The sequence below is a fragment of the Vombatus ursinus genome, unplaced genomic scaffold, assembly GCF_900497805.2.
Source record: "Vombatus ursinus unplaced genomic scaffold, bare-nosed wombat genome assembly UNPS02014858.1, whole genome shotgun sequence".
Lineage (NCBI taxonomy): Eukaryota > Metazoa > Chordata > Mammalia > Diprotodontia > Vombatidae > Vombatus > Vombatus ursinus.
In genome coordinates this window covers 2,762,918-2,790,511 of record NW_020954636.1, presented here as the reverse complement: position 1 = coordinate 2,790,511, position 27,594 = coordinate 2,762,918, and the positions used below count along the sequence as shown (strand labels likewise).

The following is a 27,594-nucleotide window of genomic DNA, read 5'->3' as shown; positions in this document are numbered from 1 at the left end:
ATTATTTCATTTGACCTTCAAGACAAATCTCGGGGTAGGGGTTATTATTATCCCCTTTTAAACGTTGAGAAAACTGAGGCAGACAAAAGTAAATTGATTTGCCCTGGGGTCATAATAACTATTAAATGACCAATTTGAATTTAAATTTGAATTCTGGTGATCCAGACTAATGCTCTCATCACTGTGATACCTAGCTTCTTCTAGACCATTTCCTGTCTACTGAGAGACAGGAAGTATTGGAGAGGCATAACTGCCATTGGGTGACTGTGGGTCAAGGATAAGGGGCCAGTCTGAAAGTAAAGAGATTGATTAGCGAGCTAAGGAATCTATTGTTATTGCTAGCAAATTCATATTCCTGGCATTCAGATTGGGTTTGTATAACCTTTCAGGTTGTCTTTGAGCACACAGCCAATCAGCATCATTCTGCTGCAATTTAGGCTAGAGAAGTAAAGCATTTCCCAGGAGAGGGAGGGGTAGACAACAAGGGGGATCAGTGAAGGGAGAAAGACGAGTGTTTGGAATGTGAGTTACGTGATTTATTATCAGAGTGAGAAAACATCCCTTGTTGAAAGGCAGGAGACAAGGGGAAAAGAGTAAGTTCTTTTAGAATTGTGAAAACAGACCTTTTAGACAAAGCTACAGAGTCTCTTATACAAGAACTGCAAAATCATTTTCACAGCAGGGGATGAGACTATCCACTTTACTATGTCTTTACAAAACCTTTGGAGACTTTCTAATATTAGGCTGTCAGGGGTTGGGGCATTTCACCAAAATAATTGTGGTTCCTATTTTTCCCCTACAGAAGTATGAATCTTGTGAAGTCATTATTGGTCAACAGAGTTCTTCAGTCTCTCAAAGTTGCTTTTCATTTCTTTTACTTTATTCTCTATATAAATTGTCCTCTTTCTGTTTATTTCACTCTGAATCATTTCATAGAAATTTTTCAAGCTTTCTCTAAATATCATTCATCATTTTTTATTGCTCAATAATATTCCATTTCATTCATATGCCACAAGTTGTTTGGTCATTCCCCTTCTGATGAGCAACTACTTTGTTTCCAATCCTTTGCTACAACAAAGTGTGAGTTATATAGCTTTTTCAAGAAGTTTGTGAGTGAAGAGAATCAGATAAGGAGGATGACAGCTGTATGGGCTAAAAGGACCGCTTCTTTTTGAGAAATATGATAAGTGTTTTATTGGTAGATGTGCAGAAGCCAGTAGGAGTTGATTAGAAATATGAGAGAGAAAGTGGATGATTTCCAGAACCAAGTCCAGAAAGAAGTAGGGAGAGATGAGAAGTAGAAATTGATTTTATCAAGCAGTAGAGATATCTACTAAGTTGTACAAAAGAAGGAAGAGAGAATAATGGATGATCCTGAGAAAGGCTGGAAAGTAGAAGGGAGTTGCAGGAACTCTTGGATGTTCTTAAACTCAGTGAAGTAAAATTCTAAAGTTGTCTCTTGTCAATGTTGGATGTTGCTTGAGAAGAGAAGAAAAGATTTGAACCAAATAACTGAGGAGAATAAAATAGGAAGTCAATAAGAATCATTGGTTTAGAGCTGTAAGGTACCTAAGAAGTCATATTCTGTGTCCAAGAAATGAATGAAGTCTGAACCCCTCAGACTTCTAAATCTAACCCCATCTATAGAATTTAATCCCTCTCATTTTATAGATGTGGAAACTGAGGTTCACTAAAGTTAAGTGACTTGCCCGAGGTTGCACCGCCAGCAAGTGGCAGAACCTGGATTCAAATGCAGTTGCACTGACTCCTTGACCATGTTGTGCATTGTAGTAGCATTAAGCCATGTTAATTATTACAGAGGAGCATTTTTTGGTATAGTAGATAGAGAGCTGGCTACAAGCCCCACCTCTGACACATACTGTTTGTATGTATTAACCAAATCACTTACTGTTTCAGCAGCTGGATGGGCACTGTGGAATTCGTGGTTTGGGAGTTCAAATCTGGTCTCAGACACTTACTATCTTCCTTACCCTGGGAAAATCACTTAACCCTGTTTCCCTCAGTTGCCTCATCTATAGAATGAGCTGGAGATGGAAATAGTAAATTTCCCCTCCAATATCTTTGCCACGAAAACCCCAAATGGGGTCATAAACTGTTGTACATGAAATCATAGGTCTAATTCCTGTCTAATTCCTATCTGTGCACTTAATGATTCCATAACCAGGATGATCCTCTGCCTTTTTCTCCCAGTGATAAATACCAGGTTACTTAGAAGAGGAGGTGAGAAGTCAAATGAATCATCACAGATGGTTTTGATTTCTGAGGCCCAGAATCTCTTGTTTCAGTAGGAAAGTTTCCTTAAACTCTCTTTGTACAGGATTCTCCTGCTTAGCCTTATATTTAACCTTATTTTCTTCCCAATATGTATTCTTTGCTCTAGTCAAAGTAGTCATATCCCTGCTTCAAGAATACAGCTATGCCTTGCATGGTTCATGTCATTCTCTTCTCCTGTAATGCGCTCATCCTTTCTTCTATCTTTCCGAATCCAAGGCCATCAAGGCCTAACTCAGGCCCCACCTTCTACACCTACTACCAGTTGCTTTTCTTGCCTGATAATCTGGTAGCACTTGTAATCTATAACACGCAATTTAATATGTAATTAATTATGTGCTTATTTTGTATTGTCCCCTAATAGTTTCTTAGGTCAAGTAAATTATAAATTATGTAATTAGATTGCTAGGGGGTGGTCAGCTCTTTGGGTATTTTAGACTGAGGCTGATTGGATACCTATGCTTGTGGGGCAGGGCAGGGGGACAGGAGTCACCACAGCCCAAAATTTTGTCTTCACTGATACAGGTTCAGGAACTTGATTTTTTTTTTTAATTGTCTTTCACCAGGGGATTATCATCTTTTGAAATATTGATACAGACTAGCCAGACTGAAAAATAACCAGACTCCATAGCTTAGGATGCCACTTGGTTAATTTACTTTGATGCATAGATTCGATGACTAGAATAAACATCTGTTTTCCAGAGCTCCCCCTGGCTTCTCCCCTCCTCTTCCTTCCATCCCTATCCCATGCTTCTTCTCACCATACCCAGGTACTCGGGAAATTGAATTAGTTATCAGCACTTTATTTAAAATAGTTGAATAGAGAGAGCTAGGCAGCACAGTGGGATAGAATGTTTGAGTTCACATTTGGCCTTAGAAACTCACTAGCTTTGTTACCCTGGGCAAGTCACTCTTAACCCTTTTCACTTCTAGCTTCCTCATCTGCTTGTTGTGAGGACAAAATGAAATAATAGCTCTAACTTATTTTGTAAACATTAAAATTCTCTGTAAATATTATTTTAATTAACTCTAATAAATGGTGAGGCAAGGTATATTACACAGATGGTAATTAGAGTCTGAATTCTCCTTGTTTCATAATAGAGTTCATATATCTTGTGATAGGAATACTCAATGCAGGTATGGTGGTATACTCTTATGGATAGTATTAAATAAACATAGAAATCCATCTCTTTCTAATGTTATTTTTTTCAGTCTTTGTCTTCCATAACAACTTTAACTTTCATAATAACAGCATTGCTTCCTTAGGAGTACATTCACCATCCATTCATTTCATTCTTTCATTCAATACTATTTTTTTTATGTGCCTGGCCCTGGGGTTACAGAGATAAAAATGAAATAATGCCTGCCCTCAAGGAGTTTACCTTATTATATATGAAGTGGGGAAGAATGGAAAATACTTATACAGATAAGCAAATCAGTTACGGGGGGGGGGGGGGTGTGGGTGTGGCCCCTGGAGGGATCAAGATAGATGGCATGTAGGAGGTGGCCCTTGAACTGACCTTTGAAGGCATCAAGGAGTTTTTAGAGGAAGAGATAATGAGAGAGTATGTCCGTTCAAGGCATGAGCAACTTGTGTCAGTGCATTTATCAGGGAGATTCTATGTAGTATAGAGGAAACATCAAATAAGTGAGTTTTGACTATATAACCTGATTTTATAGTCTACATTTTTAAGTCATGGTTTTCAGAAAGGATTTTAGGTAGGATATCTTAGACACTTTGATGAGATTCGAGACATACCAAAATTTTATCGCCTACATTTACAAATTGCCTATTGAGGTTGATTGTTTTCTGAGATGACTTCTATAGTCTGCTCATTTGTTCTATTTCCAATAATTATTTTTAGGTTCATTTCAGAGAATGGCATTTTTTGTCCTTTCTCTCATATTTTTTGCCACCATATTTGAGTGGTAACCCTATATGTTATGATCTTTTGAAAGGGAAGGGAATTTTGAGATCATCAGTTTCAACCCTCAGATAAAGAGGGGAAAAATAAAACCCACCACAAAAACCTCGGGCATCAGCTTGAGAGAAAGGCAAACTGATTGCTCTTCTTCGATCATGAGGCCAGATGAAGTTTTATCCAAGGTAGTTGGAGAGTATATGTTTGTATATGCATTTTAATGCATGTTATTTTTAATGTCCTAATGTTGAATTAATATGTTTTCTTTTAAGCTCTTCTAAAAGCCTGTGCTGATGGAGGTGCTAACCAATTGTATCATGTCACTGAAGGAGAGCGGGAGAGGTATGTGGACTTTTAGAGTATTCGAATTTCATATATCATTCAGTATTCCGGTCTTTTCTTATGTCCCCCACTACCCTCCTTTGTCTACTATGAGGAAATCAGCTCTCTCAAAAACATCATCAATAGAGAAATCTTGAGCATTGTGAAGAACTGGTCATTCTTATTCCTTTACTCTGTTCTATTTATCAGCTACCTGTAATAAAAAAGTTAATGTTTTCTTTTCCTGCCTTAACCTCATAAAACACAAGTGTTTTCATGCATTGATACTTTTAAAGAGTATGCCCTAACTCTCCATGAATTTCTGTCCCGGGTTGGATGTTGGACCAGATGACCTCTAAGGTCTGTTCCAATACGAGATTTCTATGATTCCCTAAATTAGAACTCCAGATGGAGGTGTGAGATGTTATTAATGCAGTTAAAATGAATTAAAAATGAACACATGTAAATGAAATACATATTTTGCTATTTGAAGATGTGACATTTTTATACTCCTGCTGAGGAAAGCCCAGTATAATTTACTTAGACTTAATTACTTCTGAGTTATGCACTCATATATCTTTTAGGGGATAAATAGTTCATCCCTTAATGATTTGCTGTATATACTCTCTGGTTTCCTTAGTCTTTGCATGGTATGCTATTTTTAGTTGAAAGAATTACAGGCTGTGAGAAGGACAGGAATTGCTTTTAAATACAACTCATTGCTAGCATATTTGTGGTCTAACCCTTGACATGCACACATTCATTTATATTCTAGTTATAAACTGACTTACTGTTAAATGCAATTCCATTTCCACCATATTTACTATTGGAGAAATATTGCCATCTTCCAGAAGATAAAGCAGTTCAATGAAGAGTGAATCTCCATATTTGCTGGCAAAATAGTGTGACTGTATATAGGAGTGTTGGAGTGCGGATATTAGGATGCTCTGACATGAACTCTTTGTTTTCAGATTTAATAATTTTTTTATTTAGCATAAATTAAGCACTTGTCTAGATATAGTTTGAGTTTTAATTATGTGGATTGTCAATTTTAAAAAATTCAAATTCAATTTATAGACTAAAATTACATAAATCAGCATGTTCAAATTTTGAGCTGGCTTTTGAGTGAAGTGAATAGTTGGTTAAAACGTCATATCGGAATTGAAATTTAACAAAAGAGTAAACTGAGGCAAATCTCTGTGCAACATAATATTTATAAGCAGGGACATGCTACCTCTTAATAAATAGGGCAGTAGATTGCCTTCCTTTGTGCCAAAGACCCCGAACAGAAGGACAGTTCCCTTTATGTAGGTTTTGGAGAGTATAGAATGAAGAAAAGAACAGGGCAGATGACATGGAATTAAGGCCAACATGATTGGTTACAGAACTGAGGTGCAGGTAACAACATGATTGGTTAGAAATTTTGTAATGGGGACTAGCAAGAATTCTCCTTTTTCTTTCATGACACTAGGAAATGCTCATTGTTTGAGTCCAAGTGCAAGACAGCAGCCCAGACTTTTGGACCACATCCTTACAGAGTAGTTTGGTGAAGTAAAGATATCAGCTTCCTTTGTCTTAACACACATTCCCTAAGGTTAGCAAAATTCCTTAAGGCCAGAATAGATCAGTGATTAGCAGAAGACCTTTATTTTTGGAATTAACCCTTTACAGGCCAGCTAAATTCTGAACTAAATTCAGAGACAAAAGAACCATAACTTAAGCAGTTATAGGACAAAAACAGTTACAGGACAAAATCAATTCCTATTACTAGGCTCAACAAGAAAATGATACAGGATCAATCTCAATCTTCTCAGGATCTGGATTTTTGGGCTACTGCTTAAAATGTAGCAAAATAAGAGCTTTTGATGTTATGGAGTCCAGGGAAAGTTAAAAAAAAAAAGCTTAAATAGTTGATGGAATTTTGAGAATCTGATCAAGTAGTATTTAACACACACAAACACTATCAGCAATAGTATAGGAAGAATTGTAGAAGAAATGGCCAATAAGTAACAGGACACAAAAGGAAGACACAAGTAATAAAACTCATGATGCATTTATACAAATGATAGATGCATTTATACGAATGAATCCAAATATGGATAATAACCAAGTTGAACTAGAGATCTTAATGAAGATTTCAACCTTTAGATGTCATTGAAACTTGGTGTGATGGGACTTTAGCTGTCTTGGAGAGGATGCAGAGTTGTTGTAGGAAATATAGAAACCTGAGGTTGACATCATGGTGGAAAATATGTGGATTAACAATAGAAGTCAAGTGAAAAGGATGTGTTCAGTGAAGTAAACTACAGACCAACTGGAAAGGAGGAAGGATTAGATAAGGAGTTTGACAATAGAATACAAAACTTTGAGATATGATATAATGCTGATGTGGGACTTAAATCATTGCCTTCTGGAAATCTCTCTGTCTCTGTCTCTATCAAAAATAAAACAGCTAATACATTCTTGTTTTCCCTTCATGATAATTTCATCCTTTAAAAGATGAAGTAGCACAGGAAGAACTACTTTCAGTTGGGGAATGGCTGAACATGTTGTGGTATATGATTGAGATGGAATCCTACTGTGCTATAAGAAATGATGAAGTCAATGATCTTAGAAAAACATGGAAAGACTTGCACAAAATAATGAACAGTGAAATGCATAGAACCAAGCAAACGTTACATATTGTAACAGCAATATTGTTTTTAGATTGGACCTGATTCTAACCAATATATGGTAAATAGTTACTGGAATAGAAATGATTGGAACCTTAGTGGGATGTGACTACTCCATGTTAGGAATTAGTGATGGAGGAAAGGAAAGCCAAGCATAAATCATCCGACATGTAACCTAAATTTTATTTAGGGAAATTCTGGCAGGGGAAGTAATGCCAAAAGAGATGGAAACTTCTCTAGGATAAAGTTCTTCAGCAGATACCTAGTAAATGTAAATGTCTAAACAAATTGTTGTACGTGAATGTAATGGAAAATTACTGTGCTATAAGAAATGATGAACATGATGAATATGGAGAATCGTGGAAAAGACTTATTTAAACTGATGCAAAGTGAAGTAAGCGAAACCAGCAAAATAATTTACCCAGGGGCTACAACAATATAAATGGAAAGAACAAGTACCAGCAAATAATTAAAATTCAAAGATGCAAATTACATTAAACCAAGAAATATGAGAAGACACCTCCCACCCATTTTACATAGATGGGGGACCATGGATATTGAACACTGAATATATCATCAGGCTTTTGGTATATGTTGCCTTATTTTTATTCAACAGTGACAATTCTATCTTCTGTCTCAGGGACCTCTAACAGGCTCTCATACCCTGTGCTTGGAATGCTCTCCTCCCTCTCCCCTTTTAGATTCTTAAAATCCCTGGTTTCCTTTGAGGCTGTATTCAGGTGCCACTAGAGGAGGCCTTTCAGTACTGCCCAGGTTATTATTCATCTTTTATTTTGAAAGACAACCAATGATATTGTGGGGTGATATCTTGACTTGTGCATGAATTGGATTGAAGTGAGGTACAGTTGCACAAAGTTGGATCAGCCTTACCCTCTCTTCCAGCACCATCAATGTCAAGAGGCAAGACACTGGGCTTTGTGCATCTTTGATGTCTGACCAAGCTCTATGCACTCCATAGCAATTGCTTTAGCTGCCTTCGTGGCTGTTGGAACAAATTGTTCTTTTCCACACATTCCCCTACCTTCATATGCTTGGAGGAGACATCTGTCTAACTCACTTTGAGGCCTTTGAGGATTGATGCCTCCCAAGTTACTCCCCCAGTTACTAGTGTAGTGTTGCCTCTTAAAGGACTGGAAGGACTTCTTGTTTCGATTTTACATATTTTCCATTTATTTGCACATTGTTAACTCCCTGCCAGTTATGATTATCAGTAAAATGTAAGCTTCGTGAAGCAGGGACTCTTCGCTTTGTTGTTGTTTGCTTGTTTGTTTTATTTGTTGTTTCTGTATTCCCAGTACCTAGCACAAAGTCTTGCAAATAGTGGGTAATGAATGGTCGGCTTTATTGAATCTCTTTTGATTTTTCTGTTTCATCTCTTCCCTTAGGGATTCTTCTGCCTGTATTTTCTCTAAGACCTAATGCTGGGCCTCCTAAATTAGTTAGGGAGTAGAAACACAGGTGCATATCATTGTGAAAAATGTTTACACATTTATGGAAAGGCGTGTTGAGGCCAGTTGGCTCATTTAGTTGGAAGGTAGTGACAACAAAGCCCAAGATGTGAATTCTATCCTGTTTGGGCCAGCTAGCTTCACACAGGGAGAACATCTTTCCTTGGCCCACATACTTCAGTCTGGCAAGTAGGCTATCCTGCTGATGGTAGGTAAGTGAGATGTGGCAACATTATGTAATTCAATTTAATTAGAAATCATAATTAAATTTTTATTAATATATGTAACTTAATTTAAAAATTATTAACTACTGTCTGTAAAGAGCTGCTCTAGAGGTTGATGAGGATCTAACAGGGCATAGCAGATGCAAAAGGTTCAAAAGAAGACTTAAGGTGAAATTAGTCTTGAAAATCTTATTCTGAAGTGTTTCTCTTGGCATCATTGGTTAAAAAGTAACTGAATAAATCAAAATGAAAACTACTGGTGTCAAGGTAACAGAATTGAGAGGCTTCCTGGTTCCACCTGCACACATGGCACCTGAAATCTGCTCATAATGGTTTCTGGATACTTCCTTAGCCATTTACAAATGAATTAAACCATTTACCTTCGGATGACACACCTAGTATTTATTCCTATTTCAGGCCTGAATTTCCCCTCAAAATCAGAGATTTAGCATAGGTGAAATATGTAGTTGTGCACTAGGGAAAGGAAGTTGGGCCAGAGGTTCAGAAAATACATTGCCACAATTGAAAGTAGATTTCCAACTGTTTATCATATTTTATTTTAAGATGCAGGTGCAAACAGATCTTAGAGTAGTTGAAAAACATTACCTATTCAAACATTGATGTACATAGTGCCATGTTCTGATTGGCTGTATAATTTGTAGGAGCTAAATTTTTTTTTAGGTTAATTCTCACTGATTTTTTTTAAAACCACCATGCATATGTTCTTGTCTCTTTATTTTAAAGTGTACCTAATATTGAGATTGATTTTGTTGCATGTTCCAATTTCCTTTGTATTGGCCAATGTCTTACACAACTACACTGACTCGTTTCATGATTGAAAATACTGCTAATATATGAAGTCCAAGTGACGGATCAAGCCACTAAATTTGATTGGATCCATTTATTGCTTATTGTACACTAGTGCAAACTGCATCATGAGCCATTCTTGAGTAAAGAAACACTGTGTTTTGTAACCCTTAGCATGAAAAAGTAAGAGATCTAATAAAGTAGAAAGTATCCACTTGCTGCCTCTTAGTTTGCCAATGAAAATTGAACAGTTTCTCTCATTTTAACTTTTTTACAAGAAGTTTTACTGTAAGATAACACTTGATCCTTCCTTGGTCTTATTCAAAATAATGGTATAAGCCCCTGAACTAAGCAAACTGCTTTATTTCCTAGGGTTACCAAATGTGTGTCATCCGTAGGCTGATTATAAGAAAATTCCTAGTGTAGGATATCTATCCATATTTAAGCACAGTCACCTGTGCTTTCATATCGCTGACTATATGCCAGGGCTGAGCTGCCCAAAATACTGATCATGAGTTCAGAAAGACTGTCCATATATTCTGGCAAATCACTGCTTCCTAAAACCAGATTGCAAGGGAGAATTTGCTCATGTTGCAAATGAAGCCTTTTCTCTGTATAAGCAAAGACAGATCTACCTCAAATTGTTCCTTACTGCTAAAGATTTCCTGGTCCCTGCTGTAGTCAAATGTGAAAATTGCTAAGGAACATGAGTATTCTTCTCCATCGTCTTGGAAACCATCTATCAGTGCTATGTCATTCAGTAAAACTCACTTGAATGTGCAATGTATGCCTTATAGTCTTTTAATGGTGCATAATAATGTTTGTTAGATAATCATTTTTATAAAGCATTTACTACTCAATTTGGGGCATTAAAGAGATACTGATCACGTTTTGGACACCTGAATTATCCCCTATGAAAGTATAGTGTAAATATTTGAATTAGAAAACAAAAAGTATGCTATCTATAGAGACCATGTGGCCTGGTGAACTTGGAGAAAGATAGATTGTCTTCAAATCTTGCCTCAGACCAAATTCTGACTATGCTAAACACTAGGGATATGAAAGGAAGCAAAAAGGAGTGCCTGCCCACACAGAGCTCACATTTTAATGGAGGATACAGTAATCAAACAAATATCTACAAACAAGCTGTATACACAATTTAAAAAAAAAAAAAAAGAAAGGCACTAGAATTGAGAGAGATTTGGAAAAGCTTCTTTTGGTAGATGACATTTTAGTTGAGACTTCAAGGAACCCAGACCCAGAGATGTGGAGGGAGAGCATTGAAGGCATGGGGGATATGCTGAAAAAGTACCCTGAGTCTAGAAATGCAGTGACTTGTTAAATAATAAAGTAGTTAGAATCTGTGTTGCTAGAGGGAGCTCCTTATATTGGGAGTTCCTATATGAAAGAATTCATAAGTCCATGACATATTGAAGCATAGATGAACATAATATAAAGGAAATGTAAGAGCAAAAGTTTTTAAAAGCTCAACTCCTTTTAGTGAGTGTTCATTTAGACACTGAGCTCTGTTCATAGAACTAGCAGTACAACATACTTTATTTGAGAAAGGTAATGGGATTTATTTGGTTAGTAATGGGTGAAAATGGGGGAGTAGAAGGCTGAATCACATATTATAAAATTTTAGAAACTTAAGGAACCTTTGAGATTTTCTAGTCCAAGTTCCCAATCAATGTAGTAATATTCTCTGCAACTTCTTGGATATAATTATCCAGCATTCCTGCTTGGACATATCGAGTATTAAGAAGCTCACTACTTGAGGAGGAAGCACATTGATTTATAAACATGTATAATTGTTTAAAAAAAACCCAACTTTTTATGTTGAGTTGAAATGTGAAATTTCAAATCATTGTCCAGAGCTGTGTTCTCTTTGAAGCAATTGTCTAATTTCCCTTCTACTTCATCATAGTCTCCTTCAGTATTCTGTTTTCCAAATCCACATGTGGTATAATAATAGCAGTAGCAGATTTAGGGGTCAAAATACGTGGTTTCAGGGACAGCTAGGTGGTGCAGTGGATAGAGCACTGGCCCTGGATTCAGGAGCACCTGAGTTCAAATCCGGTCTCAGACACATAACACTTAGTAGCTGTGTGACCCTGGGCAAGTCCCTTAACCCCACTGCCTAGCCAAAAAAAAAAAAAGAACACCTGGTTTTAAATTCCAATCTGGCCACTTATCTATGAAACCTTTGGCAAATCACTTCACCTGATTCTCATCTGTAATATGACTATATGGTCTTAATCAGGAGTCAGAAAACTCCAACTGCTTGTGGGCCAAATCTACTCATTGCCTATTTTTGTATGGCCCATGTGCTAAGAATGTTACTTTTTAAAAGTTTGTAAATAAAGTGGCAGGCTGGATTTGGCCCATGGGTTCTTTTTGTTTGTTGACCCTCAGTCTAGATCTGTGGTCTCCAAAGCGAGGTATGCAATGTAATTCACTGTGGTATGTCAAAATTATTAGAATATTTATATTTTTGTATCTTGATATAATTAGTTACTATTAATATGTAAAATATAAAATGACATTGGGGCCATTGCTCAGTCCATATGTCAGATCACATTATTTGTGGTGTGTGAGATGTCCTGAAGGAAGTAAGAACTGCACTGCACAAAGCGGGTTTCATTTGTGACGTATTATGCCCTGTGTACAAGTACTATTGTTCTTTTATTATCTAACTTTAACTCAACTTAGATTCACAGAATGGGCAAGTAACTTAAAAGCATTTCTGCATGTTTCTGGACTTATAATCAGACCTTCAAATGGCTATATGAAACTGTTTTTTTTTTTTAATTAATTTATTTTTGGTTTTCAACAATCACTTCCATACACTTTTGAGTTTTAAATTTTTTCTCACCCACCTCCTTCCCCAAGATGGCTCACAATCTGATATAAGCTCCAGATATACATTCCTATTAAATATATTTTCACATTACTCATGTTGTAAGGAAGAATTTGAACCAATAGAAAGAGGAAACAAAACAAAACAGAAGGAAATAAAAGAGCAAATAGTATGCTTTGATCTGCAGTCAAACTCCATAGTTCTTTCTTTGGATGTGGATAGCATTTTCCATCATGTGAACTTTGGAGATGTCTTAGATCCTTGCATTGCTGAGAAGGGCTAAGTCTATCAAAGTTAGTCATCACTCAACGTGACTGTTACCGTGTACAGTATTCGTTTGATTCTGCTCACTTCACTCAGCATCAGTCCATACAAGTCTTTTAAGGTTTTTCTGCAATCTGCCTGCTCATTTCTTGCTATATGAAATTGTTAACAGGAAGCTAGTAAACCAAGATGTTAAAAAAATGAAGCTTATTCAATCAGTGTTTTTATAAAAATATTACTAATATTAATATTTGAGGGAAAGCATGAAAGTTTTTGTGCTACTAATTAGCAGAAATAAATATATTTTAAGAACTTAAGCTTTCTATTTTATCTCCATATACAATATATTAATATAGCAGCACACGAACTAATATTTATGTACTGTCTTGTGCATGCATGCTCAAAAAGTTTTTTCATTCTTAAGGATGAGTCATCAGAAAAGTTAGAAGACCCTTCATCTAGATCAGCTCAAGTAAACCCCCTTTCAGCTCACACATTCTAAGATCCCATTGTTTCTTGCTTACCTTCCCTTGGATTCATTCGCCTTTCTCGAGGACACAGATGTTATCTCATCCCACCCTTACGATGAGGACAAAAGTCATCCCTATTCTGAGGGAGACAGGCTGGCCATTATTTGTTCATTTCATTTTTCAAGATGATATTGGTAATAAGTGGCAAGAACCTAGCTGACTTTCTGCCTTCTAGTACTTGCATACTTCATATTCACTAAAAGCTGTTGTGACATAAGCCTAGGCTGTATTATAACATTTATAGAGTCATCAAAGTCATTTGTTTAAGTGAAATCTTTAAAATGTTAAAATGTTAAATTCATAAATATAATTTATGGGATTTTATATTTGAATTTAAACAGTATAGAGTATTCTACATTTCATAAAATTACATTTTATGAAGATAGGGGATTAATATATATATATATGATCTGGTTTACAGACATGGAAAGAAGTTTTATATCTTACTTGATATGTACTGCATTTGAAAAATTTGACTAGACTATTTAATTCATTCTCTAATATTTGTGGTAGAATAATTTTCTTTAGGCTGTGCGTTACCCTGTTTATTGTGCAATTCAAGTCAATCATCTATCTCATTTCTGATGTTTAATGCCTTAATTCAGGAATTTGGGAGTCTGTGAACTTTTTTTTTTGTAATTATGTTTCAATATCATTGTCTTCCTTTCCAATCCTATGTATTTTATTTGATACATTCAAAAACATTATTCTGAGTAGGGATCCTTAGATTTCCACAGAATGCAAAAGGTTCCATAATACACAAAAAGGCTAATAAGAACCTTTGCCCTACTGTATGTCCATATGACAAGTATTACTCAAAAGTTTTATAACAGTTATATTTTGAAGACATTTGTTATTTCAGGAATTGCATGATTTACTTTTTGTTTCTTATATTGTTGTGTGTGTTTTAATAAGTAAATAATCACTCCCTAATGTATCACATTTCTGAATCTGGTTTTTCATATGCAGGTAGTATACTGGTTCAGTTAATGTCCTCAGAACATCCAGTTGTATTTGCAAGTCTCTTCCAAACCCTGGCTGGCAACTAGTAGTAATACTGTTTTGTCAGGATAGCTTCAACACATCCTTATCCACTGGAAATTCTGTCTGTAGAAATGGTCGTCTGTTTTGTAGGTAGACTGAACTCTTAAGTTGTTAAGTAACATTGTCAGATCTGGGGAGACCAAAACCTGCAAAGTACCTTGGATTACATACTGAAATAGCAAATCAATTAGAAAAGATGATCCCAAATGCAATGTACCAAAAGCAACATAGCACACACAGCTTGAATTCCCCTTCGGCAGACTAGTTAGTATATCACTGTTTTATAGTCCCCACCAGCCTACCTGTGCTCTGTAGTATTTTCTGTAAGAGTGAAAAAAACTCTCTGCCAAAGAAAAGAAAACAAAGCAAAATGATATATTCTGCTTATCCATTTCTACATTAATAATCCAAAAATTTCTCCACATATTTCAGTTCTCAGCATCATCAGATTAGAGTTCAAACCAGGAGAAAATGTAGCTTAAAAAAGGGGAGAAAACCATGCAATCACTAGAGAGTCAGACATAAATATGCAGACCTAGGAATAACATAGGCTTTGGTAAGATACGCTTGTTACTTACAGCAATTGGTGAGGGTGTTTGTTAGCTATGCCTGAAAGTCCCTTGCTGTGCAAAGCCTTATCCTTCTTCTTTAAGAGATTAGAGTTGTCTTAGGGGACTGGGCCTAAAAGTTACAATTTGAAGCCCATTTTTATTTTGCTGTGGGTTTAAAAAAAACCTTATTCTGAAATATTTTTTTCCCCCTTTTATTATTATGCCTGGTTGGAAATAAGAAGCAGTATGGCATATATTTTTTAAACCCTCAGTTTAAAAAAAAAAAAAAAGGCCTTTCAGAATTAAGTTAGTTAAACTACCTTTTTTTTTTTTTAAATTCAGACATTGAAAGTAGACAACTACAGCAGAGAAGAAAGGAACAATATTTTTAAAAAAAAGAGTCCACAAAGGGAAAAAAGTGGCAAAGAAGATCATATTAATTTAAGCATTATTGGATCACAGATTGAGAGCTGAAATGAAATTGCAAGCCAATCTAGTCTAAGCTCTTCATTTTACTATTTTTCTTTTAAAATATATTTTAATGATTTTTATATCAATGTCACTTCTTGATGGCAACTACTCTCCCCTCCCCAGACTCTACCCCAGAATCCTACCTTGTAACAAAGAAGTATAGTCAACATGGCCAATATGTTAGTCTATCTTGTTTTACTATACTTCAATCCATATTCCTACTTGTCCACTGAGAGGAGGGAGGTATGCTTAATTTTCATTCTTCTGAATATGGCCTTGGCCACAGTTTCTAAATCTTTTAGTATGTTCAAATATTGTATTTCTTTTCATTTTTTTTGTTGAGTCATTTCAGTGATGCCTGATCCTTTGTGACCCCATTTGACCCCATTTGGGGTTTTGTTGACGAAGATACTGGAGTGGTTTTCCATTTCCTTCTCCAGTGCCTTTACTGAGGCAAACAATTAAATGATGAGCCCAGAGTCACACAGCTAGTTAGTGTTTAGGTCAGATTTGAATTTGTGAGTCTTTCTAATTCTAAGTCCAGTGCTCTCTCCACTTCCCCACAACCTCATTATCTTATCAATGAGCAAACTGAGGCTTAGAGAGGTTAATTCAGTTGGTAAGTTGGCAAAGCCAGGATTTGAATCCAGATTCTCAGACTAGAAAGCCAGCACCCTTTCTGTTACACCTAAGTTGTAGCAGGTGCTGCAACTCTCACTGGCTTCTTCCCTCTCGTATCAAAATGTTGGAAACAGGCCCATCAAATTTCTTTCCCTAGGGCCTAGGCCCTAGGTTGATGTGAAAACCTGCCATTTCTGGTCCATCCTTTGTCAGGTTAGGCTGTCAGAATTTATTAATTGCTCTCTACATTTCATATGCTTCTTAAATATGTGTTTGGGTGAATGTGCACACATATGGGTACATAGGCACACTTACACATCTATGGTAGAGAAAAGGTTAGGATTAAGGATGAGGGGGTCATGATTTCTTTTTCTGCTTCTGGATTAAACTAGTGCCATTGGAAGACATTTCTAAACTCTAGATTATGCATTGAAATAAATGATCATATACCTTTGCTTATCTTGTCTTATCATTTTTATTGTTATTTTCAAATCAACCATGGTTTGCTGATATATTTCATCCCTCAAAGGCAATAATATTTGAAGGAACACCTGCTTTATCACATGTTTTTATCATATGCCAATTTAGGTGGATATATACATACATACATATATATAAAACCTTCTAAATGCTCTCATGTTTATTCTTTGTACTTTTTTCTTTTGGTATCTTTTAAAAATAAGGCAAGAATAATATTTTCTAAGAATAATTATCATATTGAAACTGCTCTATCAAAAGGATGCCTTTTGTGACAGAAGTGTTACAATTACAAAACTGGGTCTATCAAGGTTGAAGGTACAGATTAGAAAGTGTGAAGTCTTCCTTCTCCCAGTTCTTCACCCTGACTGAATTGCTTATATTATTCATAGTATACTGGAAAATGATTTCTTCTGATATGTTCAGAAATTTGAAACTCTAATGGACCTTAGAGGTCTTTTAGTCTTACTCCTTTGTTTTACGAATGAGGAAACTGGCACCCACCACAGAGGTTAATTAACTTGCCCCAAATCACATATATAAATATGTGTGAAGTTAGGATTTTATCATACATTCTCTAATTCCCATTATTTTTTCACTATGCCACTGTGGCTTTCAATCATGGATTGTTAGAATTTTAAAGGAACCTTAGACATCTTCTTGTCTTTCCCATTTTAGATAGTAGGAAACTATAAAGTACATAAATATATACACATGCATTTGTACATATATGTGTATGTTAATATATGTATATAAACTTACATATGTAAAGCAAATAAATATTTACACAAAATTTGGCAATATATTTAATAGATGCATGGTCACTGATGACCTTTAAAACAATTTCAGAAGATTAGTAGGGGCAAAAGACAAATGGGAAGGGTGTTAAAGATAAATCAGTGGTGAGATAGTAAAGAAATTGAGTGCAGAGTCTTCTTTCCAAATGTTTATTAGTGAAGAATCTTAGAGATAAAGTGTCATAGTTTGAGAGAATTGTAGGATCAAGAGAATTTTTTTTTTTAAGGATAGGAGAGACTTAAGCATGTTTCTAGATGGAAGAGAAGTGCTTTCACAGAACTAACAGAGGGATTATTGATACAACTGACTTTTGGGTAGGTTAGGGAGGGCTCTTTTATATTCTGATGAAGCCTGTGAACAGACCCCTGATCAGAATAATGTTTTAAACTAATCAAAGAGAATGGTATATTTTAGTTTAAGGCTTGTAAAAATAAAGCTTTAATTGTTTTCCCATCCAAATTCACAGACCTCATGATATCTATCTATGGTCCCATTGCGGTCCATCTTAATCACTGAACTACATGATCTCTATGTTTGTGATTGTATATCAAGTTTATGACGAACTCTATAAACATGGCTTTATTTTTTAAGTAATTCTAGGACATGAGTTTGTAGAACAAAAGTTCACTGAGCATCCAGCAGAATGATAGTGTGTCCTTATCCTGGTGTGGCCTCAGCAGCTCCCTTTCCTATGTTCTAATCTAATTCCAATTCCAAATGTCACAAATCCAGTAATCAGACATATACTGTTTTTGGTGGTGGTGGTGGTGGAGGTGACTGAGGTGTTGGGGGAGTTCAAGAGACAATACCTGAGGTACCTTTTAGCTTTAATGTTCTTTGATTTTTTGGGGAACTTTTTGGAAAGAAATGTAAAGAATTGATTGACTAAGACAAACAAAAAGAGAAGGAGCGTTCATGTAATGATGAGGTGGGATCATACGGAGTGTCACATGGCCAAAAAATTCGACTATGGAAACTATACAAGATCCTGAGAGACAATGAGCAAAAAGACGAGAGAAACTAAAATACCTCTATGAATCATGTTCAGTTTTGACCTTAGCAGTCGTCAACATGTTTGCGTATTGTAGAAGGAAAGGAGTTAGTAATACTTCAGACTGTATGTTCTAGTGTGAAATAACTAATTCCCAAGGGTCTGTAGCATTGACAATTTCCTGCTAATAAACTACTACTACTCTCTGTTTTCATTGACACAATGGGGTTTAATATTCTTGGGACACTCAAGTTCAGCCTATACCAAATTTTGTTTACCAGTTTACTTGGATCTGTGTTGTACCAACTACCTAAAATATTAATTTAATATATACCAATAGTATAATGTTAAAGTAACTTACATATTTTTTGTTATTGTTCAGTTGTATCTGACTCTTCATGATCCCATGGACCACAGCTGTCTATGGGTGTTTTGTTTTTTTTTTGCAAAAATACTAGAGTGATTTGTCATTTCCTCCTATAGTAGATTAAGATAAACAAAAGTTAAATGTTTTGCCCAGGGTCACCCAGCTAGTAAGTATTTTAAGTCTGAATTTGAACTCAGGTCTTCCTGACTCCAGGCACAGTGTTCAATTCACTGAGCCACCTTGGTGCCTCAACTCATATATATCATATTTTAAAAAACAAATTTGCACATTTATACTTATGAGTCTTTAACACTTATCATTAACCTGTGCAGGAAGCTATGTAAAAATGTAACTGAATTAATCCTGTGTTAATTAGATGTGATAGACACTTTTAGTGGCTAATTTCATAAGAAGTAGCTTCCTATCAGGCACTCAGTTATGTTTTAAATTATACTTTCATATTGGGTTAATTGGAAGGTCAACTTTGTATTTGAATGGACCACATGTAGATGGACATTGGCAGAAGTGATGTTAATATCTGTGCTCATGAGAAACTTTCAGTAATAAGGAGTGTTTGGTCTTGTCTGTGGTAGTCACTATGAATTTCATTAAATGGTTTCGAAGCAATTCATAACATCCATGAATTCTTAGGATTGTGTGGAGGACATCGTCCCTGGCAAGGGATCCTTTTTCTCATAGGACTTTGAATATTACATCCTCCGTGACATTGATGAACATACACTCTTGCCTCACTTGATGGTATTGCTCAGTAGATAACTGAAGAAACTAATCTCAGCAGCTTCATCTGTCATAGAATTTTAACACATGCATGAGTGATACCTTGTTTGAGTACATTTTGAAGACAGAAGTTTATTCGAATACGTTTTCCAAAATTAATCAGTAAGCAGTAGACAAGAGGGAGGCTGTACAGAGCTTGGGAAGGAGGACCTTGGTTCAAATCATGCCTCTGTTGCTTAGAACTAATGTATACACATGTACACAGTGTACACAAATCTGACCTCAGATACAAACTGTGTGACCCTGGGCAAGTCACTTAACCCTCTTTGCCTAAATTTCCTTAGCTGTTAAAAGGATCTGGACAAGGAAATAGCAAACCACTCCAGTATCTCTGCCTTGAAAACTGCAATGGGGTTTCAAAGAGTCAGACGTGACTGAAATGGCTCAACAACAACAAAAATAGGTACACTAACTGGTGTGTTGACAAAACTGCTATTTGCCTGATGCAAGCTGCATCCATTAGCCTTTTCCCCTTTTTAATTTGACCTCTAAGCAGTGACTTTTTAGGGAATTTTCAGATTACTGAGTCCAAGATCATATCTGAAACTAGCCCGAGCTCCTAATTTTAGCCTTGGAGCACTATGCCTTTTTCTTTTGGGCTATGGTGTTTGGCTTTTCTTTATCAGAGGGAGAGAATATTTTTCTCTCTTTAAGTCTGGCACTAATTTGACTCAGAAAACATTTATTTAGTATCTTTTATGTACAAGGGACTGTGTTAGAGGCTGAAGACAAAAGAAAAATACAATAGTTCTTGTTTTCCAGAAGCTTAAATCTTACTAGAGGCACATATTTACAGCATCTTTTTCACTTTTCAAGTTATGGCGTCTGCCACTGTCTGTTTTTCTTCTCCTTGCACCACAGAACAAAAAAAGACATTATTAAAAAGCAGAAACAATAGTTTTACTAGTTCTCCAGTCTGCAAATTGTCTCTTTTTATTCTTTCTCTGACAGTAATGATAGTTGATGAGGAAGATGGACAAGAATCTTAGATGAGCAAAAAATTGCATCAAACATTGAAGAGCAGTGGTCCCTGTAATCAGCCTAATTTTAGCACAAAAAACGAAAACACATTTCATGAAATACATAAACTGCTCATTCTTTGGTGCGAGGGAGTTAACTTCATCTGTATCAGCACAATAAATCTTAGAGACATAATATCTGGTGAGAATTCCTTATGCTAGTAAGCAATTGATAATTAATAATTAGTCACATAGCTATATAATGATAATCATAATGATAATATAAAAATGATAGTCACCTAAATGCTTATTACTAGAGAAATAATTCTTGAAAGGTCTAGTACAGAGAAATCTTCATTTTAGGGATCCCTTTGATAACTCTATACCAGAGATTCTTAACCCTTTATGTGTCATGGACATCCTTGGCATTCTGATGAAACTTGTGAATCCCTTCCCAGAATGATGCTTTTAAACAAATAAAATACATAAGATTATGAAAGTGAACCAGTTATATTTGTGTACAGTTATCAAAATTAAAAAAATTCATGGATGCCTAAATTGTGGTCTCTTTACTAATGGAAGCTTAAACAAACACTATCATTTTACTAATGTTTTCTTCTCAGGCCTTTCCTATTTTGTTTGTTTTTGTTTCTTTGCGCTGACCTGCAGTTTCATTGATCTAGTTACCTTCTGGTGGGGAAACCAGAACTTCATTGATAAACTTTGTGTAACAGTGAAGATTAGCACTTGCTCTGCAAATTATAGTCTTAGAGAATTGCATAGAACATTGCAAGATTAAGTGGCTTATGCAGGGCCATTCTGCCAGGGTTATCAGATTGAATCCAGGCCTTCCTGTCTCCCAAGCCCATGTCTCTAGCCATTAATCCAAATTGTTTCATTGTCTGTTTAAATATGAGGTTATTAGATAGTGAAATCTTGATGTTTGATCTGGTTATAGTAGTTAATTGCATTTCTTGAAATCCTCCAGTATTATCTAGTATGTGAGATACCATGTAAACATATTTATGAATCTTAATGACATTCACAATATTTGATTACTTGGCCATTTCAGATTATCATGTATGTTTCAACATGCTTAGACAATAGAAGCACTGTTGATGTTTTTGATCAGTCATTTGTTTGTTCAGTTCAACTGAAACAAATTAAAAACAACAACAAACCTTCTTTTGACTACCTTCATACAACTTGTGTTGGTATCACAATAGCAATCAAATTAAAATAATAACAAGATTCAAGTGTCTCACGTGTATATTCATATTCATATACACATTCTGTTGATTCATTAAGATTTCTGCCACATCAGAGCATTTTTGGCTTTCTTATGAGAACATTTTGATTTTACAGTAATAAAGAAGAAAACATAATTAGCCTGCAGGGGACAGGCAGTCATTGTCCATCTGTCATGAAGATGATCTGTTCAGGAAGGTGATCTGATAGGGTCAGGAGGTGGTGAGACTAGTAGGCAGAGAAGTCTTGGATGAATGAGTTTCTGTGTAGGCCAGTTCAAGGAGACGCTTTGAGGATCTACTCATTCAAGTGATTGACTTGTAGCAACTGGTTATAACCTAGGGGTGATTATTGAAGTCAGAGACCCAATGTATCTCGTTCTTGAATGTGCACATCTGGGAGAACCATTTACACACCCATCAGTATTAATGGAGAAGGTAAAATTTGCTTTTACATGAATTTTTTATGAGCTTCACTACTTAAAAGACCCAGCTGGTATTATTTGCATTTGACTTATGTCATGTTCCCTCTGAACTCACACTCTGACACCTCTTCATGGCGTATGTGTGATTCTCACTTGTCAAGCCTCTCCTCACCTAGGAAGGCTTTAAGTACCAGCTTATTTCATGGATCGTTGCTACATTGCTTATCTTCACCAGAAGGTCATCATCCAATTGGTAAATGTTTTTGTCTGTAGTGATTCTTGAAGATGGTCTAAAAAGGTATAGAGAAGGCTAATCATCAGCATTGGTGAAGAGAATAACCATAACAGTGAGATCATGGCTCCTCCAGCCTTTGATATATTATTGAAAAATCAATGTTGAGAATACTGTGTCTTTTCTGTTATTTTTCAAAACCCTTATTCAACTTCCTATACAATAATCTTTTTTAAGCATAAGATGCAGTTGCTGTTTGGGATTGAAGGATAGAGCAAGTTTATTATTGAATTCTTTTAGTTGAAAACAAACGTGGTTTTTGAGGATACCAAGTAAGATCCTATGGCTTCTATTTAGATGCATAATGTGACAAGTTGTTGTAACTAAGTCTTAAATTGGCACATTTCCAGCTAGAAAGAATGGAAATACCTTCTAAAAGGTGTTAGAATTTATAGATCATTAAAGAATTTAAATTGGAATGGAAGTAAACCATTGTCAAGTATTTAAGCAGACATTGCAGTAACTAGAGTATGGCACCATAACATAGATGGACAATCATTTTTAGGATAAAATGCTTTTGAGGATTTTTTGTTTTATTTTTTTTTATATTTGAGACTTATTTAAACCATAGTCCCTCTTGTCCCTGCAGATGCATATCTTATGAAAGAATATCCTTTTATTAACCTTTATTTCATAATGAAAGACAAAGGTTACCATAGCATGTAATCAGTCTTGTTTAAGAGAACACCCAGGTTTTCAGAAGTCTTGATTGTTGTCACTATAATATTAAGGAACGATTAGCCTTTGGATTTGGTTAGGTATATATTAAAAATACTCAGGCAATCAAATTACTAAGCTTTGTAAGCATATCAACATTATTGGGTCTCTGAATCAAATATTCACAGAAGTGATGGGAGGTAAAATGATTAGCACATTGGAAAAGGATTTATAGCTGGTGTCTAGGTGTTAAAGTGCTCTCCAGAATCAAACTGTGAGGACATATTTATCTTGAATTATTGATTGGGATAGCTTAATCATATATTTTTACTCTGTTGGTTATCAGATGCTATAAATTGGAGATCTAGAAGTTATCCATGCATAGCCCTGAATCATTTGGGGGTGCTCTTGGGAGGAGGGCATAGGTACTGTGTTTGTCAGATCATGTTTAAAGTGAGAATAAATTTTCAGTGTGAGATCATTTCAAGCAGCTATAAGAAGTCATTTTACAGCTAGATTTAATCAGTGGCATTGTTCTTTATAGCTATTATATTCCATAAAGTATGTTGCTGACAAAATTTTTTTTTCTTTATCGCGGATGGGTTCTTTGGAAATAAAATAGCTTTGGGCCATTTTGAGGGGAAACACAAATTGCTTGTGATCACTTTTCAGTGACACAGGTCTCTTTTATTTTTATTTTTTTTTTAAGAGTGGAATAGTTCTAACAATAGTTATGAAAGATGAAAACACAATACTTGTCTCAGAAGTTTTACTCATTTCCAGTACATTTTGAAATCACTGAAATAAACAGTGACAAGTTAGATATATCAAAAGTAAGCATCATGTCCCATATTCACAGGGGGAAAAAAAAACAACAATTGAGGGTGATCAGACTATCAAATTTCATGTACACATGCTGTTGATTCAGTTAGATTTCTGCCACATCATAACATTTCTGGCTTTCTTATGACAACATTTTGATTTTACAGTAATGAGAGGGAAGACACAATTAGGACAGGGGACAGGGTAGTAAATGAAGATGATATGATCAGGAGGTGGTGAGATAAGTAGGCAGAGAAGTCTTGAATGAGTGAGTTTCTGTGTAGGACAGTTCAGGGCAGTACTTTGAGGATCCACCCATTCAAGTGATTGACTTGTAGCAACTAGTTATAACCTAGGAGTGATTATTGAAGTCAGTGACCCATGAAGCTATGAAGACTAAACCCCATGCTAGGCATCATGACAGAAGAATATAAGAATATAAGAACAAAACATTATCTGTGTATATGTGTGAGTACGCTATATACATATACAAATTAAGTAAGTGTATCGGAAACAAAATAGCATGCATACGATATTAATCAACAAACATCAATTAAGTGCATACTCTATTCCAGTACACCTGTAAGTATATAAAGATTATATACAAAATAAAAATAGACAGCGTAGGACAGTGGATATGATGCTGATGCTGGAGTCAGAGCTGAATTCAAGTTGAAACTTCAACATATATCCTATGTGATTCTGAACCAGTCATTTAACTTTAACCTCATTAAATGAATCTTGGGCAAGTCTCTGAGAATATGAGTTGCAGAGCAGAAGTGGATCTCCATTGCTTGGCATTCATCTTCAGGAGCTCCTTACACTGATGGAATCAATAGACTGGAAAGAAGAAGGAGGGGAAAAAAAAGCAAAGGGAAAATGAAGGGGAAAGGAAAAGAAAAAGAAACTAGTTTTGGGAGGACCCTACCAACTGGGAGCTTCCTGTAGGAGATAGTAGTAAAACTGTCTTCCAGGAAGGAAGGGATTCTATAATGGCATTCTACTTATGGGAGTAGCCACTGCATAGTCATAGAGGGGAGTTCAGATGTAATGTGTGAGGAACAAGAAGGTCATTTTGGCTGGATAATGGGTGCATGAAGGGGTTTAAAACTCAAAAAGGCTGGATATGTAAGGGACCAGATTGTGAAGAGTTTTGATTGCCAAATGGAGGACTACTTTTTTGGGGGGTGGAGAGCAATACTGGATATCCCTATCTGGTTCACTGCCAGGCCTGATACCACTCATGCTTTGCTGGGTTCTGTTTTTCATACCTAGGTCAGTTTTCCCTTCCTGAGGCAACCTGGTAGTCCTCCACTGGTGAAGGCTCACCATATTGATACTAAACCTTGCTCATACCCAAATAACTAGCCCTTTACTGCTCAGAGCTCCTGAACACAAGCCTCAGACTCCTCAGCAGCAGGGATTACATTTATTCCCTTCTATGCTTACCACTACTATTGCATAAAACTTTAGTATGTTCCTATCAAGAAGGAGGTGTATAATTTTGGTTGCTATCTAGACAAAGACAACAGAACAAGAGAACGTTGAGTGAAGGAAATTAAATTTATCATAGACTCTCATTCTTTTTTTTTTTTTTTGGGTTTAGGCAATGGGGTTGTGACTTGCCTCCTGAATCCAGGGCCGGTGCTCTATTCACTGCGCCACCTAGCTGCCCCGACTCTCATTCTAATGTAATAAAATGATAAAACTGAGTCTGGAAAGACAGAAGCTGAGAGGAGATGAAATCAGTCTACAAAATCATGAAGGATATAGATAGGGATTTTCACCAAATTGTTACTCAAACTAGGGACTTCCCCTGAAGCTTCAAAGGAGGAGGCAGTTTTATCGCAAATAAAAAGAATAAAAGAGACTGTTTAATACAGCATTTATCAAACTCATTTCTTGCCTTTCAAAGATGGAATAGGTTGAATAGGAAAAAAAAGTTTTAAAAGTAAGTGTTGGTCATTCTATAATGAGGAAGGGAAGATAAGAGCACATCACAAACCTAATATTCATTAGACCAACTATGGCTTTCCAAAAAACCTAACAATGTCTCTCATACATTACTTTCAGATACAGTAATGCCGAGCTTTGTGGGACCCAGTTCTGACTTCCTATGGAAATCTTTAATACTTTTTTTTCAGAGAAGAAATTTATCTATTTTTCCCCTTGACTTTGTCACTAATTTATTACATTTTGAATAAATTTCCTTAACCTTACTCAACCTCTTTGAAGTACTCTTTCCCAGAAATGACACCATATTTAATATTTATAAAGTGATATTTAAAGGTTTTGTAGCTTAGATATTTCTAAACAACACAATTTATATGTGAGTGAAAACTCTTGAAACCACAAGCTGTTGAGTCATTTAGTCAACAACATTTGTTGAAAGCCTAACATATGCAAAGTACCTTGCTAGGAGGAATGGAATAATGACAAAGAAATAGAAGACTGGGGAAATGCCTTTGAGGAAGTCACCTAATTAGGAGGGGGAAATGCATACACAAAACTATGTACCAAGAAGTATAAATTAATATAAAAATGGTTGGAAAAGTGATGAGGAATCTATCAACCAGACTATGTTTCCCTATGGTATTGCCAATGATGTTTTGAGGAGCCCTAGCCTAATTACCTTCTAACATCAGTATTTATAATGTCTGTGATATTATCTTAGTCAACGAGGGTTGATATCCTGTCAAAAAAAGAGGATTTTAGGCTAATTTCATATTACTCTTTTTTAGTGAATATATGTTCCTCTGGAGTCATTTTTTTTTTAGTTGTGTCTGACTCTTCTGACTCTTCATGACCCCATTTGGGGGTTTTCTTGAGAAAGGTACTGGTGTTGTTTACCATTTTCTTTTCCAGCTCATTTTCTGGTGAGAAAGCTGAGGCAAACAGGGTTAAGTGATTGCCCTGGGTCACACAGCTAGTAATTGTTCCTGACACCAGACCTATCTAGTCTATCCACTGGGCCAACTAGCTCAAATGCCATATGTTTAATAGCTATTGTTCAATGGGAAGAGTACTAGATTTCGAGTCAGAGCATCTGGGTTCAAATCCAAGTTCTGAAATCATACTTACTATAAGTGTAATTCTTAACCTTCTTCCTTTTTTTTTTCACTTTTATAATATCAAATAGGTCATTTCATACAATATAGAGTTTCGAGGACTCTTAAAGACCTCTCCATGGGAGACAAAAAGTAAGAGAGAAGTTATATCAGCTTAGAAAAGCTAGACTAGAAATAGCTGGATTACTAATACCTGGTGTATAGTAGGCACTTAATAAATGCCTTTTGAATTGAGACTGATTTCATTTGAGTGTTTTTATTTCATGCTTACCAAGCTAGTTTTGGAAGACTTGAGAAATTACAGCACATGTGCCATAGGCAGCAATTTAATGGTATATCAGCCTCCACTAGGCTTTAAGGCTAAACGAAGTTTGCCTTTGACTCTATCCCAGTTGTGAATTCCTCTTTCACATCTTGCTTTCTCCCTGCTCTCAGGTCCCCTGTGCCAACTAGCTACTGTCCCGCTTTCCAGAGTCTGCCACTTCACCCTGGCCTGTATTGACTTAAAGTGTACCAAGTCATATAATTATTCCTTATTCTCTTATTATTACTAATTTTATGGTTATCTAGTTTAATCAGTATTAATTTATACACAGTAAGTTGTGAATAATTGGTATGATACCCCTCCCTCAAATAATGACACTT

The 27,594-nt window shown here is 35.9% G+C and overlaps 1 protein-coding gene across 2 annotated transcripts in view; it reads left to right on the top strand.

Annotated features, from left to right (window-relative positions):
* The window catches only part of TPK1 (thiamin pyrophosphokinase 1), a 468,766-nt gene that overhangs the window by 178,582 nt on the left and 262,590 nt on the right, over positions 1-27,594 (top strand). For both annotated transcript variants that reach the window (XM_027841244.1, XM_027841243.1), the window contains exon 4: positions 4,487-4,556. In XM_027841244.1, coding sequence (XP_027697045.1) covers positions 4,487-4,556 — 70 coding nt within the window. The remainder of the gene's footprint in view (positions 1-4,486; positions 4,557-27,594) is intronic.